The 17,470-nt window shown below is 30.5% G+C and overlaps 2 protein-coding genes across 2 annotated transcripts; one reads left to right on the forward strand and one right to left on the reverse strand.

Moving 5' to 3' along the window:
* The first annotated feature begins 3,773 nt into the window (after positions 1 to 3,773).
* On the forward strand, positions 3,774 to 7,390 carry LOC105790097 (probable pectinesterase 53). The gene is made up of 5 exons (XM_012617550.2): positions 3,774 to 4,248; positions 4,637 to 4,826; positions 4,891 to 5,097; positions 5,916 to 6,151; positions 7,095 to 7,390. The coding sequence occupies exons 1-5, from the start codon at positions 3,893 to 3,895 to the stop codon at positions 7,240 to 7,242; spliced, it is 1,137 nt and encodes a 378-aa protein (XP_012473004.1). The 5' UTR covers positions 3,774 to 3,892; the 3' UTR covers positions 7,243 to 7,390.
* Positions 7,391 to 13,624: 6,234 nt separating this feature from the next.
* Positions 13,625 to 15,452, reverse strand: LOC105790017 (protein IQ-domain 26). The gene is made up of 3 exons (XM_012617433.2): positions 14,858 to 15,452; positions 14,560 to 14,718; positions 13,625 to 14,466 (listed from the first exon to the last, which is right to left on the reverse strand). Exons 1-3 carry the CDS (start codon positions 15,263 to 15,265, stop codon positions 13,786 to 13,788), a joined length of 1,248 nt encoding a protein of 415 aa, XP_012472887.1. The 5' UTR covers positions 15,266 to 15,452; the 3' UTR covers positions 13,625 to 13,785.
* Positions 15,453 to 17,470: the final 2,018 nt, after the last annotated feature.

Below are 17,470 nucleotides of genomic sequence, written 5' to 3' on the forward strand. Positions count from 1 at the left end.
TTCAAATAAGACATATGCTAGCCTTGATAAATAATAAGATTACGTGACTTTTTTACTTTTTTTTTTTATGTAAAATAAAGAATAACTTTCACCTATAACAAAATATGTTTTAAATGTCACTTTTTTTATCTTTATATTAATTTAATATATCCTTAACAACTAAATATTAAGTGTTTTGAATAATAAAAGAACCTTTTATCTTTTCAAACCCAAAACTTGCAAACATGAGTTAGATGGTTGATTTTCTTTTCAAATTATTATATGCTAACTTATATATATATATATATATATATATAGTTTTTTTGCTACTTATTCTGTCTCATTGAGAAAAGGTTTGTAAGAGGGTTTAAATTTTCTTCTAAGACAATTGTTCTTCCACAGCACAGTGAATACTTTATTATTTATTTACACTCAATTTATTTTTTCAGTCAGTGCTACCAAATTTATTTTACAGTAGTATTTTTCTAGCAATTGTAACTTGTTCATGACTTTTGTTTTATTTGTATACTTACCTTTATAATTTGGAATGAGTTTTTGAGGTTTAAAGTTTTTTCTTTCTTTATTTGATTTAAAAATAAATAAATTTGAAAATTCTACTAATATAAGAATTACTTTCTATTTTTTTTCATATTGCTTCTTTTTAAAATATTTACTAATATTAGGACTATTTTGAACATAGTACCAAGATTTCGTATTGCTTATACTTGAACCATCTATTATGAATAGAATATATTACTCAGTGAAAAAAATAAAATGGTTGAAATTATTTTCAATTTTTATATGTAGTCAGCTTTTGTCAATTTATATGAAATATTGGTCAAGACAACGAGCCAAATCAAAATTAATTTGATGAAACCTTATAATTTATGTAATTCTTTTTTTTCAATTTGATGAAATCGATATATATATATATATATAATTATTAAGCATCAATATTTAAAAAAATGTATGCTAAAAGTAGTATGAAATAATGTATGGTACGAGCCTTGAATGTTTAAGTTCGAGTTCAAGTCATATTTTAAATGAGTCTAATTTTTTTGTTCAAGTTCATTTTTAGATCTAATAATTTTACTTAAATCCTCTCAAATTTCGGACGAGCATCCGAGCTTAGACGGATAATCCGAACCTTTGAACAGGTATAATATTAGCTTTGATATTTTTGTTGGAATCTGTGAAAAGACGTACCTGTAGAAAAGAATTATTTGTGAGCAAGGCCAAGAATTATTAGTCAGCTGATAATAAAAGAAAGACATATGTCACGGGAGTTCTTAAAGAAACATATGGTAAATTATTTCTTTTTTTTTTCCTAATTCCTAATAACTCCATGGCTTAAAATAGAGCAGGACATAGTTAATGAATTTTTGTTGTTAAAAAGGTTATTGGACTATTAATAAATTTAATTAAAAATTTTCGTTTATTATTGAATTCTTTGAAAATTTTTATTTAAATTATAGAGTTATGATTTTTTTTAAAGTCTGGCTAGTAAGCTGCAAGTGAGAATTTGATGATCGGTATGGTAGGTCAATATTTATTGATGAGCTAGATCCAAATCGATTTGATGATTAGTGTTGGATATCGAGGAAGAAAGTTGTTTGGATTTTAATTTGTAATTTTTTTATATTTAAAGTTGTTTCATAAAAAAAAATGAACCGTAGAAGAGAAAGATTAAATGAAAACTTTCGAACAGTTCAATGACCATTTTGTAATTTTTTAAAATTGAGTAATCAAAATGTAAACTTATTAATATTTTAATGACCTTGTAACAAATTACCCAAAAAAAATTATCAGCTTTTCTAAATTTTTAACTAGCTTAAGGATGTTTTCCTTTCAAATTACAAATTATAAGTTCTAATCATATTTATTCTTTTTAACATAATGTTTAAAACTATCCAGGTCGGGGTCCCTGTCAGCCCCCTAGATTCGCCCATGAACAAGAAGATAATGAGCTTCAACATGCTCAAACTTATAGTCCTTGTATTGGCAACAATACAGATGCGAATCGAATTAAGAATAGTTTATTGAAAAATATTTTTGTTTTCATTTATACCACGCGGATTAGATTTGATGGTCCATACTGTTTTCTTGCTTTCTCTCATTACTGAATGAATTTATCACGGAATGAATCAATCATTATATATGAATGAGTTTAGCCTTAAAAGAAAATGCAGAAAAGTGGTTCCCACCTCCAGATGTTGCAGCACAAAATGAGATTAAATATAGATATCATAGTCTGACTGTCTATAAATATATTAAGGAATTGTGAAACCCAAAACAACACCCTCTTTTTCTATCCCTACCATCAACATCACCAAAATTCTAAAATCCAAACACAAACAACACCCTCTTTTTTTAATGTAATTGTAGTTGTGGGTAAGTCATTGCTTGAGTGGTAGTGGTTTTTTCTATAACAGTGAGAATATAAGTTTGTATATGAGAAAATGTACTTGTTTATGGTCGAGGCAAACCAAGTTTGAGGTTGGATTTATATATTATATTTGTCCAAATTAAGTCGGATTGATTCATAATATGGGTCTAAAATTTATCAAAACCTGTCTATTTTTATAAATGATTAGTTCAAATCTGTTTTAAGCTCGTCCATATTAGTTTTAATTTAATATTTAATATTTTGGATAGTTTTTATTTTGTTAGAATTTTAAATTTAAACAACTCACCATATCATTTAACGTTTACATAATATTTTATTATTCTATTTTTAATTTTATGTGATATAAATTACATAAAATAAAAATATACATAACAAATTTATAAAATGAACCGAGTTGATTAGGCTCAAATCTTAAAAATTAAAATTGAGTCCGATTTATATTTTAAACATCTCACTTTTTAAATCTTATATTTTTCATTAATTTTTTTTTTCATATTTTGAACTAACCTTCAAACTTTAATGGGTTACCCTCAACAAGTATGGTAACAAACTAGGTTTACAACAAGAACAAAATTGTAATGGTAGCCGTAGGTAAGCCAGGGTTGATGTGTATATATTTAATTTGTGTAGTACAGCAAGTGGCCCTGCTATGGGCAAAAAAAACCCCTTTTCCTCACCCATTTTAACTACTCACAAACAATTTTTCCTTCCCCCACCTCATGTAAGCCACCCAAATTGCTTAGTTTAGGCCAATAATCTAATCATAGAAAGCTAGATAAAATCACCTCAACTTTAATTTCTGAATTGAGGTTTGGGTTTGGGTTTGAGTTTAGTATTCAGGTTCTAGGTTTGGAATTTAGAATTTCGACCAGGATTTATGGTTTAAGGTAAAAAAATTATCAAATTTATGGGCTAATGACATGAAAAAAATTGTTAAAATGTCATTAAATACTTAAAAATGAATAATGAATGATGAGATAGAAAAGGTATATAAAATAATTTCTTTAAAATTTATGGTTTAGATAGCACTTTAAATAATATAGTTTAGGGGCTAATTTTGTAGTTAAGCCCAGAATAATATTGATAAAACTAATGAAATTTTAGTAGATATAGACATTCCAAAACCCCATTATCTCTCTTACAGAATATATTCACCTCTTAATACAGAAACAGGTAGGAGAGACCACTCACGGGCATTACAAAACAAACAACATTTAACATGAAGCAAGAATTTTTGTTCTTTTTAAATTCCAGAAAGTGCAACCTGTCTGTGTTTGTGGCCTAGATTGTTTTGTTTTGCCTTTTTCTCTCTCTCATTCTCTCATCTTTGAAAGTCTTTGTTTTGTCATCTAAACCACCCGTGAACTCTCCCTTTCTGTCATTTGATTCTCTATTTCAACAATAAAACATCACTTTTTTTTGCTGGCTAGTAGCTACCTTTGTGTGTATATATAAACCATAATTTCGACCTGATCAGTTGCTAGTTGCCACAAACACACCTGTATAATGTCTAAGTTTCAATGTTTTCTTTACATTGTCATCCTTGTTCTTCTCTTGAATTCAGCTCAGACATTGTGCCATACCAAAGGTATCAAACTTAAAAGGAAGCACCATCACAAGCAATCAAATGTGACAGGAACCCATGTTTCAGAACAACCATTCATGCAATGGGTTAAATTTGTTGGCAGCCTTAATCACTCAGTTTTCAGGACAGCAAAAAACAAGCTTTTCCCTTCTCGTACCATTACCGTCGACAAGAATCCCAAATCCGGTGACTTCACCAAAATTCAAGATGCCATTGATTCTCTTCCTTTCATTAACCTTGTGAGAGTTGTAATCAAGGTCCATGCTGGGGTCTACACGTGAGTACATTCACACTACATAATCTGTTTTTCCCCCCCTCTTTGTCCTTACGTTTTTCTGCATTTTTTGTTTATTTGGTTAAACTCGGGATTCTAGAGTTTGTCCACGTTCAATTGTATGTTAATCCTTGTTCAGTGTGATTCCCCATTTTTGTTTGTTTTATGTCTTTAACCCTGTTGAGGGGAGTTCGGTCTCCGAGCGGAAAATATTATCTTTATGTTGAGGTTTTATCTAAAGGGTTCACGAGAAAAAGTGTCACAGTTTTGTGCGTAATATGGGGTTCGAACCACCAATTAAGACATACAAGACTTACCTTTGCAACATATAGACCATTTCTTTTCTCCTGCATTTGATTTTTCATGCTTGTGAAAATGTAATTTTTTTTAGGGAAAAGGTTAACATTCCACCATTGAAGGCCTTCATAACAATTGAAGGAGCAGGGGCAGATAAAACAATTGTTCAATGGGGAGACACAGCTCAAACACCTGGAGCTAGAGGACAACCTTTAGGAACCTATGGTTCTGCAACTTTTGCTGTGAATTCACCTTATTTTATTGCCAAACACATTACATTCAAGGTAAAGAAAACCTTAAATTAGTCTTCATTGCCTGCAATTTTTTTTAATGCTGTTGCCCTTTCAGAACACTGCACCAATTCCAGCACCAGGAGCAATCGGAAAACAAGCTGTAGCATTTAGAATATCGGCGGATACGGCTACTTTCGTCGGTTGTCGATTCCTTGGAGCTCAAGATACACTTTATGATCACTTTGGCAGACATTATTATAAAGATTGTTACATTGAAGGCTCAGTAGATTTCATCTTTGGCAATGCTCTCTCCCTCTTTGAGGTTAGTTTCATCATCATTAAAAACAAGAAAAAAAAAACATCTAAAGATTCCTCTATAATTGAAATGAAAATTATGGGTAAAAATAAGCAGATTAATCATTATATATTAGATTAAAGAACAAAATGATCCTTTTATTCAAAATTTATCTATTCCTACCGTTAAACACTAGTTCATATAAGTCAACATGAGGCGTCACTAAAGGGGTAGGTAGTGCCTTAGCCCTCTTGGCTAAATAGAAAATTTGCTTTATAGCCCCTCAAAATTTAAAAAATTCAATTCAATCCTTTTTAGCCTTTGATTAAATGAAAAATTAATAAATTTAATTTAAGCATTTTTAATACAATATTTTTAGCTTTAGCCCCCGAACAAAATTTTTGGCTTCATCTTAAGCATGAGGTGCACGTGGCACTGTTATGTTATTCTGTCAGCCACGCCAATTTTTAACAGCACAAATGGATGAAAATTTTAACAAGAAGGACCGATTTGCTCTTTAAGATGACGTACAAGGACTAATTTATTCATTTTTTGAATAAAGGGGTAAAATACAATCTGACTTTTAATATAGGGACCTCCATAGCACTTTTGCCCGAAAATCATGATTTTCCAAAACTGTCCCAACATAAAACCCCTTTCTTTTTTATGCAATAGAAAATTTACTAAACTTTGAAGGAGAGGGAATAAGTTACCATATCTGCTTTTGTCACGCCAACCGCCCCACAATTATTGCCTTTGAAACCGTAGCTCTACAATGATTGAACATACATTTTAAAACCCGAATTTAATTCAATCGGGTCATGTAATTATGTTTGTTGTTTTAGGGATGTCATGTGCATGCAATAGCAAGGTTAACAGGCGCAGTAACAGCACAAAACAGAGGGAGTATCCTAGATGACACAGGGTTCTCTTTTGTGAAGTGTAAGGTGACAGGGTCAGGGGCTTTATATTTAGGGAGGGCATGGGGTCCTTTCTCGAGGGTGGTCTTTGCTTACACTTACATGGACAACATCATACTTCCTAAGGGCTGGTATAATTGGGGTGACCCTAACCGTGAGATGTAATAATCTTTTCTCCCTTTTCTCTTTTGCTCTTTTTTCTTGCATGCTTTGCATAATGCATACATTATATACACATAAACATTAAGAGATTTAAAAGACTTTTAGATTGAACATACGAAGTGTGCACTAACTGACTTAAACTATTTGAACAGACTTTTGCTCACCCTTAAGTTATCAAGGACTCAGGTATCACCGGGTATTGCTTGTTAATAATATAGTAAAATTGAATTTAACCCTTTAGAAAAGGGGCATGTACTAACGTTGACTCCCTCAAATATGATAAATTTATCATTCAATCTTTTTAAAATTTATGAAATTACAAGTTATTATAATGTTAAAATTACACCGAGACGTCTAAAAATTTATAATTCATCTTTAATCCCTAAAACATCTTCTTCTTTTTTAATTTCACTCCAACCTGAATACACAAGGAAAGAAAGAGGCTTTGATCAATCTGTCATTTACCATTTAGTCTTTTTAAAATTTATGAAATTACAAATTAATATAATGATGAAATTATGTTTTGACTTTCTAAAAATTATGATTATCTTTTAACTTCCTAAAACAATCTTTTGGTTTCACCCTGAAACTACATGTAGTACACAAGGCAATCCAAAAAAATGGTGAGCTTTGGCCTCCAAAAATGGTAAATTTGTTATTTAACCCTTTAAAATTTTATGAAATTATACACTATTATAATAAAATTACACTTTGATTCATCAAAATTCTATGATTTATCCTTACCTTTGTAAAGTAATTTTTTAGCATCACCCCTAATTTGATGGATTATAAAAGAAAAGCCTTAGCTGAAGTTGAACCCTGCTAAAATTTATTATACATTTAGCAATATTTGGTTAATATAGCATGCACATGCATTTTCAAGAGACTGAGTGGCCTGGCTTTGCAAATTGCATTGATGTTTGTGGTATGGTGCATCGGCAGGACGGTGTTCTATGGACAATACAAATGCACAGGGCCAGGAGCAAGCTTTGCAGGCAGGGTTTCATGGTCAAGGGAACTTACAGACGAGGAAGCTAAACCTTTTATTTCTCTTAGTTTCATTGATGGCTCTGAATGGATCAAATTATAATTATATGATGATCCGTCAATTTTTATTTTTTTAATGTATATCAACAAAACGAGAAAGTAGTATTTGTAAAAGATGATAGCTAGGTTTTTTTGAAGACGATGATGATAATCATGATAAATTTGATTAGAAGCAATTCACTTTCTAATAATTTTGTCTCTTTTGTTATGTTTAGAGATGTTGATAGGTCAGGTTATTCGTTTTTATTTTAAAGGTTCACCCGAAATTTGAAAGAAATTTGATAGAAATATTAAACTAAAAAATAGGTTTAGACAAAAAAAAAAGAAAAGAAAAGAAAAGAGAGTCTAATTTAAAATGGGTCAAGCTAAATTTTAAATATTCAAAGGTTGAGCTTGGCCCGACCCACTTCTAAGTTTCTAATATATTATATTATGTTATTTTTATATATTAGGTTTATCATATTTCTGGCTAAATTAGGCTTGAGTAAGAATGAATCAAGATATCTTCCATGTTTGTTTTACAGTCTACGGAGATTAATTTTTTTGAGGTTTATAGCTACCCTTTCCAACAATGCCATTTATGAGATTTGAACTTAAGTTGTTTTCTTAAGAGTGTAATGTGTCTTACCACCGGACACTAACAGTCTAACACTTGTTGATATCTTTTTTAATATTTACATTATAACATTATATACGGTTAGAAAGTTAACTTTTGAGATATGAATTACATGTTGTATAAAGACAAAATAATATAATAGTTTACAACATTAAATATAGGTCTACTTGGGTTTTGAATGTTAAAATCTAAGCACAATTTATATTTTTGGCCAACTTAATTTTTTAATTTAAATTTATTTTTGAATTTAATAATTTTGTTCAAACTTTCTCAAATATCGAATCCGACTTCAAGGTTGAATGGGTAATTTCACCATTGATTGGAGCTGAAAAATCTTATAAAAATCACAAAGGTTGAGCTTAGATTAATGACTCTATTTACAATGCAATGACATAAAAGTGAATGATATGGGAAGGCATGGCCCAGTTGCATGATGGGCTGATGGGATGAATGCATAAAGAGAGCAGAAGGCAGGCAGACTCTTTAATGTTAATCGATTGAGTTTTATTTTAATTTTTAGAAGGAAAACTATCTATATTGTGCATGCGAAATTTGTATAAATATTTTATATAATAATTGAATAAATATAAATTTTATTATCATAAATATAGTTCTAATTATTTAATACAAGAATATACACTTAGATAAACACGATAATAACATAATTTATTATCATAATTTGTAGAACTTTGTACGCATTGGAATGATTATGAGATAGTTTATATTTGAATTATTATTTGTTCTTTCCTCCTAAATAAAACCCCATAACTTATAGGAAAGGGAAGGAGATGAACCAGATCATTTTTGCTTCAAGTCGACACACATCTATTCTCTATCCATAACTACAATATTCAAGATTCCTGAGATAAATTCTAGAAAGTTGTTAGCAACATTTCGACACTAATAAAGACTATTATTCATCATTAAAAATGATTCAACATATACACTAAATCTCTACATTTATAAGTGATGAGTTACCTACTCAAATATTCAAAACAACTATATTAAAGCCTGTTGATTTTAAAAGACAGGTCATTAGGCTTAGGCCGGCTACCAATGTTAGGTCCAGCTCAATAATAATTTTTTAAGCCGAGTTATTTTAGATTGGGTTAAATCATTATCAAGGTTTAAATTCGGCAAGTCTTTTTATTTTAGGGTTTGAATTTCTTTTCTTTTCTTTTGTCTAAGTTAGCCTTTGAATTTGACAAATTTAGTGCGTAACTTGAATAAAAAACAATTCAAGCCCAGTATGAGAACAATGTCAAGTTTAGGGAATTAACTTGAATCAATACAAGTTCAGACCCCAATGCGAGAAAGTTACCGAGTGCAAGCCATTTTCGAGTTCAATTCATTTTAAATTTAGATAATTTTTGGATTAAATTATACGAGTTCAAATTAGTTAATTTTTAAGATGAAATTAAATTATATCGAGTTTCGAAATCAAATTAGTTGAATTAAACTTTTAAATTCAAAAACAAAATATGTCCAAAGTTGAAGAAAACATGATACATGTTTGAAATCAAAAATGTGAAAAATGAAAAAGATAGTTGACTAAGAATTAAAAGAAATTTGCCGAATGATTCATTATAAAGGAACCAACCAAAACAAAATGTTCTGCTACTTGATTTGATACAAAATTTGAAAAATTGAAAACATCTGTTTCTTTTGAATTCTACTTACTGGGGCCGTCGTGAAGCACGTTTGGAATATATATATAGTCATTAAATTATATTTAATCTCTATTCTACATTATAATACAGTCATTCATATTATTGAGTTATAATATTTTGATCATTTGTTTATTTACTTTCGTTATCTTTTGACGGAATGATGTCGAATGTTAATAATTAATTTGATGAATGAACTATGGTTAAAATATTGATTTGATTTTTTTAAAAATTTTCAACTATAACTTAAAAAATAAAAATATATAAAAATGAAAATTTTAATGTAATTTCTAAAATTATAAAAGGTAATTTTAAAATTATTATTAAGCAAATAAATTTTAACAAATAAAAAGTTCATAAATTTTGATCGGATTTGATCCTAACTCATTTCATACTAATCGGTGCTCTCTCGTTCATGTTAACAATTGGTCTTATTTAATTCTTTTTAATAGTACAAAGATTAAATTTATCCATTTAATAGTTGAGGGATTAGTTTGATCTAGTCCCTATAATAGAGAAACTTCACAAATACTTTTATTGATATTTTAGCTATAGTTCAAGGACCAAATTAATTATTAACTCTTCAATTAATGTGTCACATCATCATTTTCATAAGGGATAATAAAAGTTATTAGATGCGTGATCAAAACGTTACAACCCGATAAATTTCAAAATTGATTTTATTTAGAAAATAAGTCAAACATTCAAATTATGAAAACTTTTACATTAAAATTATTTAAGGATTTGACATAAGAGATATAGTTTTTAATATAATTTGATGAAATCAAAATATTGTGAATTAAATGAAAGTTGATACTAAAATTTTCTTTTAAGTATTAAATACAATTATATTGATTCGGATTAGAATAACTTTGGACAAGATTTACATGTGATAAGATTTAAGTTAAAAAAAATTAACTAAACATGATTTACATTATAATAAAGATTCGAACCTTGACACTTAAAGGTCTAAGACTTCAACTTCACTAACAACCAAAAGTCACATTAGCGGGTTGTTACTATGTTTAATGACCTAACATGTAAATAAATAATGCCAACTAGACCTTGGCTGAAATGCGAAAGTTGAGGTTCTAAGATCTTGAGCGTCTAAGTTTGAGTCGATTAATTCTAAAGATAATTGTTAATTGATCTAGATTTAAGTTTTAAATTAAAAAGAAAAATTACTTCAACAATATAGCTACGAAACTATAAAGACAAAAAAAAAAAAAAAAAAGATGGAGGGAAAAGGGAAATTTTTTTCTTTTTGGTGCAAGACCTATCGATTCTCATAACTACCTTAGGTCCTAATTAAATTTAGAATTGAGTCGAGTAGAAATTTTATGCGAGGATAAAGTTCTTTTAGAGTCTATTTTGTTCACTTGTAAGATTTGAACTCAATATCTTACTTAAAGACATCTAGGGATGTAGAGGCTCGCAAGTGCCATGACTCTCTTGATTAAATAGAGTACTAGCAATTTTAATTCCTCTCAATTACAAAGTATTCAATTTAACCCTTTTTCAAAACAAATTTTTATCCTTTAACTCCAATCTCTTAAAATTTTATTTCAGCCTCCCATTACAAAACTCTAGGCTCCACCCTTGAAGACATCAAGCTCCTTATCATTCGATTCAATAAACATCAATGGAAACATTAAGTAATCAAAGACACTAAAATAACAAGAAATTGGCGCATGTAATTATTAATTATGATGATAATTGTTCATTGATCTAATTGTAAGTTGTAACTTAAAAAGAAAAAAAAAAGTAAATAAACAAGGGGGCGTTGGCCCTCCAAAAAAGAAGAAAAAAATTCAATTCAATTCTCTTATAAATAAAGAAATTGTAAATTAATATATAATAAAATTAAATTTTGGCCCGTCAAAAATGAAAAATTTTGAATTCAATCCTCTTATAAATAAAGAAATTATAAAATAATATATATTAACATTGCACTAGAGGTGCTCATGGGCCGGGCCCCGGCCCGCCCAAAATATGGGAGGGTTTGGGTAAAAATATAGGCCCGAAATATGGGCTTGGGTAAAAAAAGAGGCCCGTTTAGAAACGGGCCGGGCCTCGGGCACAACTTTTTTGGCCGGGCCCGGCCCGATATAATAAATATATTTATTTTTAAATTTTAAAATATTTTTAATTTTTAAAATAAAATTTTGGTATTTTATTAAAAAATGGGTCGGGCCGGGCCGAGCCCGGGCTTATGCTTTTTTCTCGGGGCGGGCCTGGGCAAAATTTCAGGTCCGGCCCGGCCCATGAGCACCTCTACATTGCACTTTAACCTCTCTAAAAATGAAACAAATTTTGTTAAGTTCCCTCAAAAATTCGGACCCTCTCTAAAAGAATATTTTGAATTCGCCCCAATGTAAGACCCACCGGCATCTCATAATTACCTTAGGTGCTAACTAAATTTAAAGTCGAATTAGATAAAACCCTTAAAGGATAGACAAAACTCTTTGGATGTGTAATTTATCCGGTCAGAAGACTAAAGTGTTTATAAAGGAGAGTAAGATAATGAGAAATGGGTGCATGTTGTTTCCTCATTTAGCTTTAGTTACATACTAAATTACATGAGTTGATAGTTGGAATGGGATGGGAAGAAGCAATAATTGAAAAAAAGAGGTTGAAAATAAAGAGGAAAGAAAGAAACAAAAGATGTAAGAGATGGTGGGTCATAATTGAAGGTACTAAAAAGGGGGCATTGGCGCCATGAAAGCTATCATTCATCATATATAAACAAAGAACTAAGATCAATGAGTTGCAGACTTTTACACACAATTCCAAATTCAAATAATAAAGGAGGGAATATTGTACTGGAATTGCTATCATTTTAGATTTTTATTTATCACCCCCAATAGATGATATTTTACGGCACCTTAGTGAAGTCGGTACCCGATAGGGATGACACCAAAGGGCGGGTAGGGCCGCCTCCTCCAAAATGGTAAATTTCTATTTTAGCCCCTTAACTTTTTTAAAAATATAAATTTAATGGTAAAAATACTAAAAATGTTTTTTTTTAATTTTATTTCTTTAAAATCTTAAAATAACAAGATCAAATTTTACTTTTACTCTTTTAAAATTTAATTTTATTCCCTTAAAAATAAAGTTTTGACTTCGTCCCTGGAAGGATCCGATTTCAACAAAATACAATACATTTCATTAAATGATTTGTTATCTCTATTTTCATAAAAAGAGGAATATACTATTTCATGTATGAGAAAGAAAAGGAAAAAAAAATCCACCATCAAAATGGCATGATTTTTCAACATCCTTATGAATCTTTAATTCCACTTATCTCCAATGATGGTGGAGAACAAAAGTAGGTCAAATTATGGTTTTAGTCCTTATATTATATTCAATTTTGTGAACTTATGCATTATATTTAATCTGCTTTAGTCCAAATCAACACCATTAAAAAAATTCATTACTCCGACATGTATAAAAATCCGAAATTCCTTATTTAAAAGGTGAAATTATGGTTATCAGAAAATATTTTTCAATGATTTTTTCATTTTAAAAAGGTTATGCTTCGCCTCATGATTTGGAATTTTTTCTAAAAAATTTACATCAGTCTACCATCGGAAAATTTTAAGGTTATTAGTAATTTGGACTAAGACATAATATTAATAACTATAAGACGATGAAATTATGACAGATTAAAATATAAAATTTAAATCTTCAATGCAGTGTAAGGACTAAAACCATAATTTAACCAATAAAATAACCATAACAATGTGGGAATAATTCAAAATTCTTCCCCAACTTATTCTTATTTTGTTTTATAAAATATTTTTAGGGCAAAATTATTATAGATCCCTTGTATGAAGAGTCAGATTACATTTTGTCTTTTCTACTTAAAAATAAGTTAATTAGTCTCAGATATTAAATCAAAGAGTAAACTGGTTATTCTGTTAAAAATTTCATTCATTTTAATCGTAGAAATGGATGAAATTTTTAATAAAAGACTAATTTACTCTTTAATCTAATGTATAATGACTAATTTGTCTAGGATAAAAAGTAATCTAACTCTTAATACAAGTACTCCATAATACATTTTCCATATTTTCAGTGAAAACAATTACAAAGAAAAGGATTTTTTTGCAACCAAATGGAACCCAATAATTTGAAAGAGATTGCCACTACAAATGGAATTTAATTTCATTGACAATAAGGCAAATTCCTTGAGATAACACTGAGATTTGAATTCATATGGGAAAATTTTCAATTTACCTTGTTTCATCACCTATCTTTGTTCACTACCATGGCAGAGGCAGTCCTTTTTTCTTACACAACATCACCGTTTTCTTTGCAAACAGGTCCTTTCACTATCTCTACCAAATTCTAAGGAATATCTATCAAGTTTTCCCATCACTACATTCTTGAAACTAATAGCTTCTTGAGCTTGTGAACATGATCTTTGCATCCTAACACCACTCAAACTACTTCTAGACTCCGTCGTTTCGACCAACGGAAGCCGCTTTTTTGGTCCCGGTTCCGGCCTTTGTTTCGGGGCACTATGTGACCTCAATTTAGCCTTGAATGATTGTGTGTTAGCCATGTAATTAGGGAAATTCAAGTTCCCAATCCCATAGTGCCTAAAAAAGTTATCAGCACATACACTCTTGGCTGGTGTGACCGGTGCATTAGACACACAACAATTGATGAACCGAGGTGTACTTTGTGCTGTTGAGAACCTACATTCATCTCCGGTTAGTCCCCAATCAGTGTGACTATCCGGAACAGATAAACGAGCCGGAAGTCGAGCTGGAACCGAAGAAGACAGGATTTGAAATGATGGGTCGTCACCGAAATCTGATACTGATGTGTTGGTTCTTCGGGATCTCGATTTAGGTCTACCTGTATCAATCTCCACAATTTTGGGACTTTCTTCAATGTTAAGTGTATCAAGAGAAGCCGATAATCTTCTACTATGAAAAGAAACAGTGCGTTCACTCCTTGTATCATCAAATTTCTCCTACAATATAGATTTTAATTAAAAAACAAGAAAAAAAAAAAGGTCTAAATCAAAAAAAGCAGAAAATAAAGTTGAATTATTGCAATTTTTTACCATAGATTTTCGTGCTTTTTGGGACCTGATTGTAGCTTGTGCTCTTATCAATGCTTGCATGCCATGAAGTGTAGCTGAAGCTTGTTTTCTCACTAAATATCCTCTAACAAGTGCTTGAATTTTCACTAATCCTTTCAAAGCTCGTAATGCTTTTTTAGCCTGTTTTGAAATTCGAAAATAAAAACTCCATGTTTCAAAAACAAAACAAAAAATCGACACCCACCCTTTTTAGGTCGAGTAGTCAAGAAAACAACGTTTGCTCCGCCATATGTAACTACCCAAAATCGATTTAAATTACCAGATAGCCTCTGAAAACGGATTGAATCTTAATGGCAGCCCACTTTCCATGTCCACCACCGCCGAACATGGTACCTCTTCCATGACTCGTAAGCCTCACCACCGCCACAGCTGCCTGAGCGGCGGCGACAGCGGCATCTGCAGCAGCAGCCGTGGCAGCTGCCACCGCAATTGCGTGCTTATTCTGCTCTTTCTCCGTTTCATTGTAGAATGATCTCAGCCAAACCACCTCTGCCGGTGATATATTTGGTGGTATCGTTGTAGGGTTGTGACATAATCCGCCGCTTGATTCCCGCCCTGAATGGCCAATGCTACACCGTTTCTTATCTTTCCGGTCACCGGAACTTGGGCATTCTTTGGTGTTCTTTATCCCAAATAAGCTCTTTAGCCACCTTGTAGCTTTTCCCATTACTTAAATGCAAAACAAGTGAAAGAAAGGGGGTTCTTTTAAAAGTGAAATCTAAAAGTGGCCCATTTTTATACGATAGCTTTGGGAAGTAGAAATGGTGAACTGAATACAGCCTCAGCTCACAATTTTAGCTGCTTTTCCATGTTGTTAAAAAGGGTGATGGCAAGTTGTTGAAGAATAACATTACTATACTTTATAAGTAATGATTTTAGAAGAAAGGTCAATTATTTGTGAAGAAGAAAATTTGGGAAACAAGAAAAATAAAATAATTTTAAACCATTCCTCGAAAACCGAGAAGTTAATTAAATATTTTTTTATATAAATTGTTCAAATTAATTTTTATGTTAATAATAACTATCGACATCCAAATTAACAAATAAATTAACTTCTCAATTTTCCGCAAATTAAGATGTTTGGTTTTTTAGAAACTAAAATAAAGGGAACTAAGTTATCATCTTATCATCCTCTTCTACCCTGTTTTCTCACTTAATTTAAAAATTAGATAAATTACGTTTGATCAAAGGGCAAACTAGTCATTTTGTTAAAAATTACTTCCAATTCTACTGTTAACTGATCTTTGTACATCAACATGAGGTACACGTGGCACACTAAGTATCACTTCTTGATTATTCCGTTAGCCACGTCGATTTTTAACAGTACAAACTGATAAAATTTTAACAAAAAATATCAATTTGCTCTTTGATCTAACTTATAGAGACTAATTTGCTTATTTTTGGAGTAGAGGGAGTAAAATACAATCTGACTTCTAGTACAGGGGCCTCAATGATACTTTTACCAAAAAAAACTAATTTCCTAATTTTTTAAAAGGAACAAAGAAATATTTTGGTTTAATTCTGAATTTCATCACTCTACTATACAAAAATTAAGAAGTTAACTTCTCTACTTTAATATGTCACAATTTATGAAAACTGAGAAAGTAGTGTAGTTATTAATAAAATATAAGAAATTGAACTTCTAATTGTACTAATCTGTTGCATATACATTGTTGATATTCAATTCAACAATTTAATGACAATGTTTAATGCTACCCAATTTGCCTAACTTCTTGATTTTTATTATATTACAAGACCTAATCAAGACAAATTAAACTAGAGGGTTAACAGTCATAATTAGACCTTTCTTTTTTTAATTTTTGATGATACAAAAGTCATTGTGTTCATATTAGTAGTATTTGAAATTCAAAACCAGAGAAAAGGGAATAAAAATTATAAAATACTGCCATGGCATTGGGAGAAACTGCATTACATGACAAAAACATGCCGCTGAAAGATTCAGAGGGTCTTAAAAGGAAAACATAAATTATTAATAATTATAATGTAATTATAATGTGATTAATACTCCAAAAAGAGTTCATTTTTAATATATTGATAGTAAAAAAAAAAAGAAAGAATTAAAAGCTCCAATGGGAAACCAATGTTTGAGGGAAGTTTGGGTTTGGCAAGAAAATAAAAACAAAATAAAACAGTGTCTTAGCAGTGTGAAAAACAGACATATAAACACAAAGATGCCCTTAGGGACCTCAGCTTCTGACAATCTCGTGAAACCTTTGATTTTTTTAATGTGCTTACGCTTCTTCTTTACCTATTTGCAATTTTTTTTTGTTGATTGTAGGAATTTCTCATAAAAATACAGCTGACTATTAAATATACTTTATAGGATCGAGTCTTGATCGCATGATTAAAGAGTAAGGTAAACAAATCTTTGCATTTGTTTTTATTTTTGTAACAACATAAAATGTAAAGTCAGCTTCTTATGGAAGTTTACATCGTTAGAGCATGGATAACGAGAGTAATTTATATGGTTAGGGGTGTAGAAAACCACTATTTATAGTGATAAAAGTATGTTGTGTATCTATAAAGTGGAGTTTTTACATTATCTATTTACCTTTATCTCTTCATAGGGTTGAAGCTAAAAAATTGTTTTAGGGAGATAAAAAGTTAAAATGCAATTTTATCATCATATTAACTTGTAATTTTTTAAGCTTTAAAATGGTTATTAGACAATTTTACCATTTTTGAGGGAGTTAAAGCTATCCCCTTATCTAGCCCCGCCTGTAATAGCCTGATTTTAGGCTTAGTCGGAACAGTGGTTTCGGGACCACAAATCCGACAAAAAAAAATGTAATGGCTTGAATTTTCAGAGGTGTCGGAACGGTGATTCGAGATCACTAAATTCGACAAATGG

Source organism: Gossypium raimondii, chromosome 7 (assembly GCF_025698545.1).
Source record: "Gossypium raimondii isolate GPD5lz chromosome 7, ASM2569854v1, whole genome shotgun sequence".
NCBI classification, from domain to species: Eukaryota; Viridiplantae; Streptophyta; class Magnoliopsida; order Malvales; family Malvaceae; genus Gossypium; species Gossypium raimondii.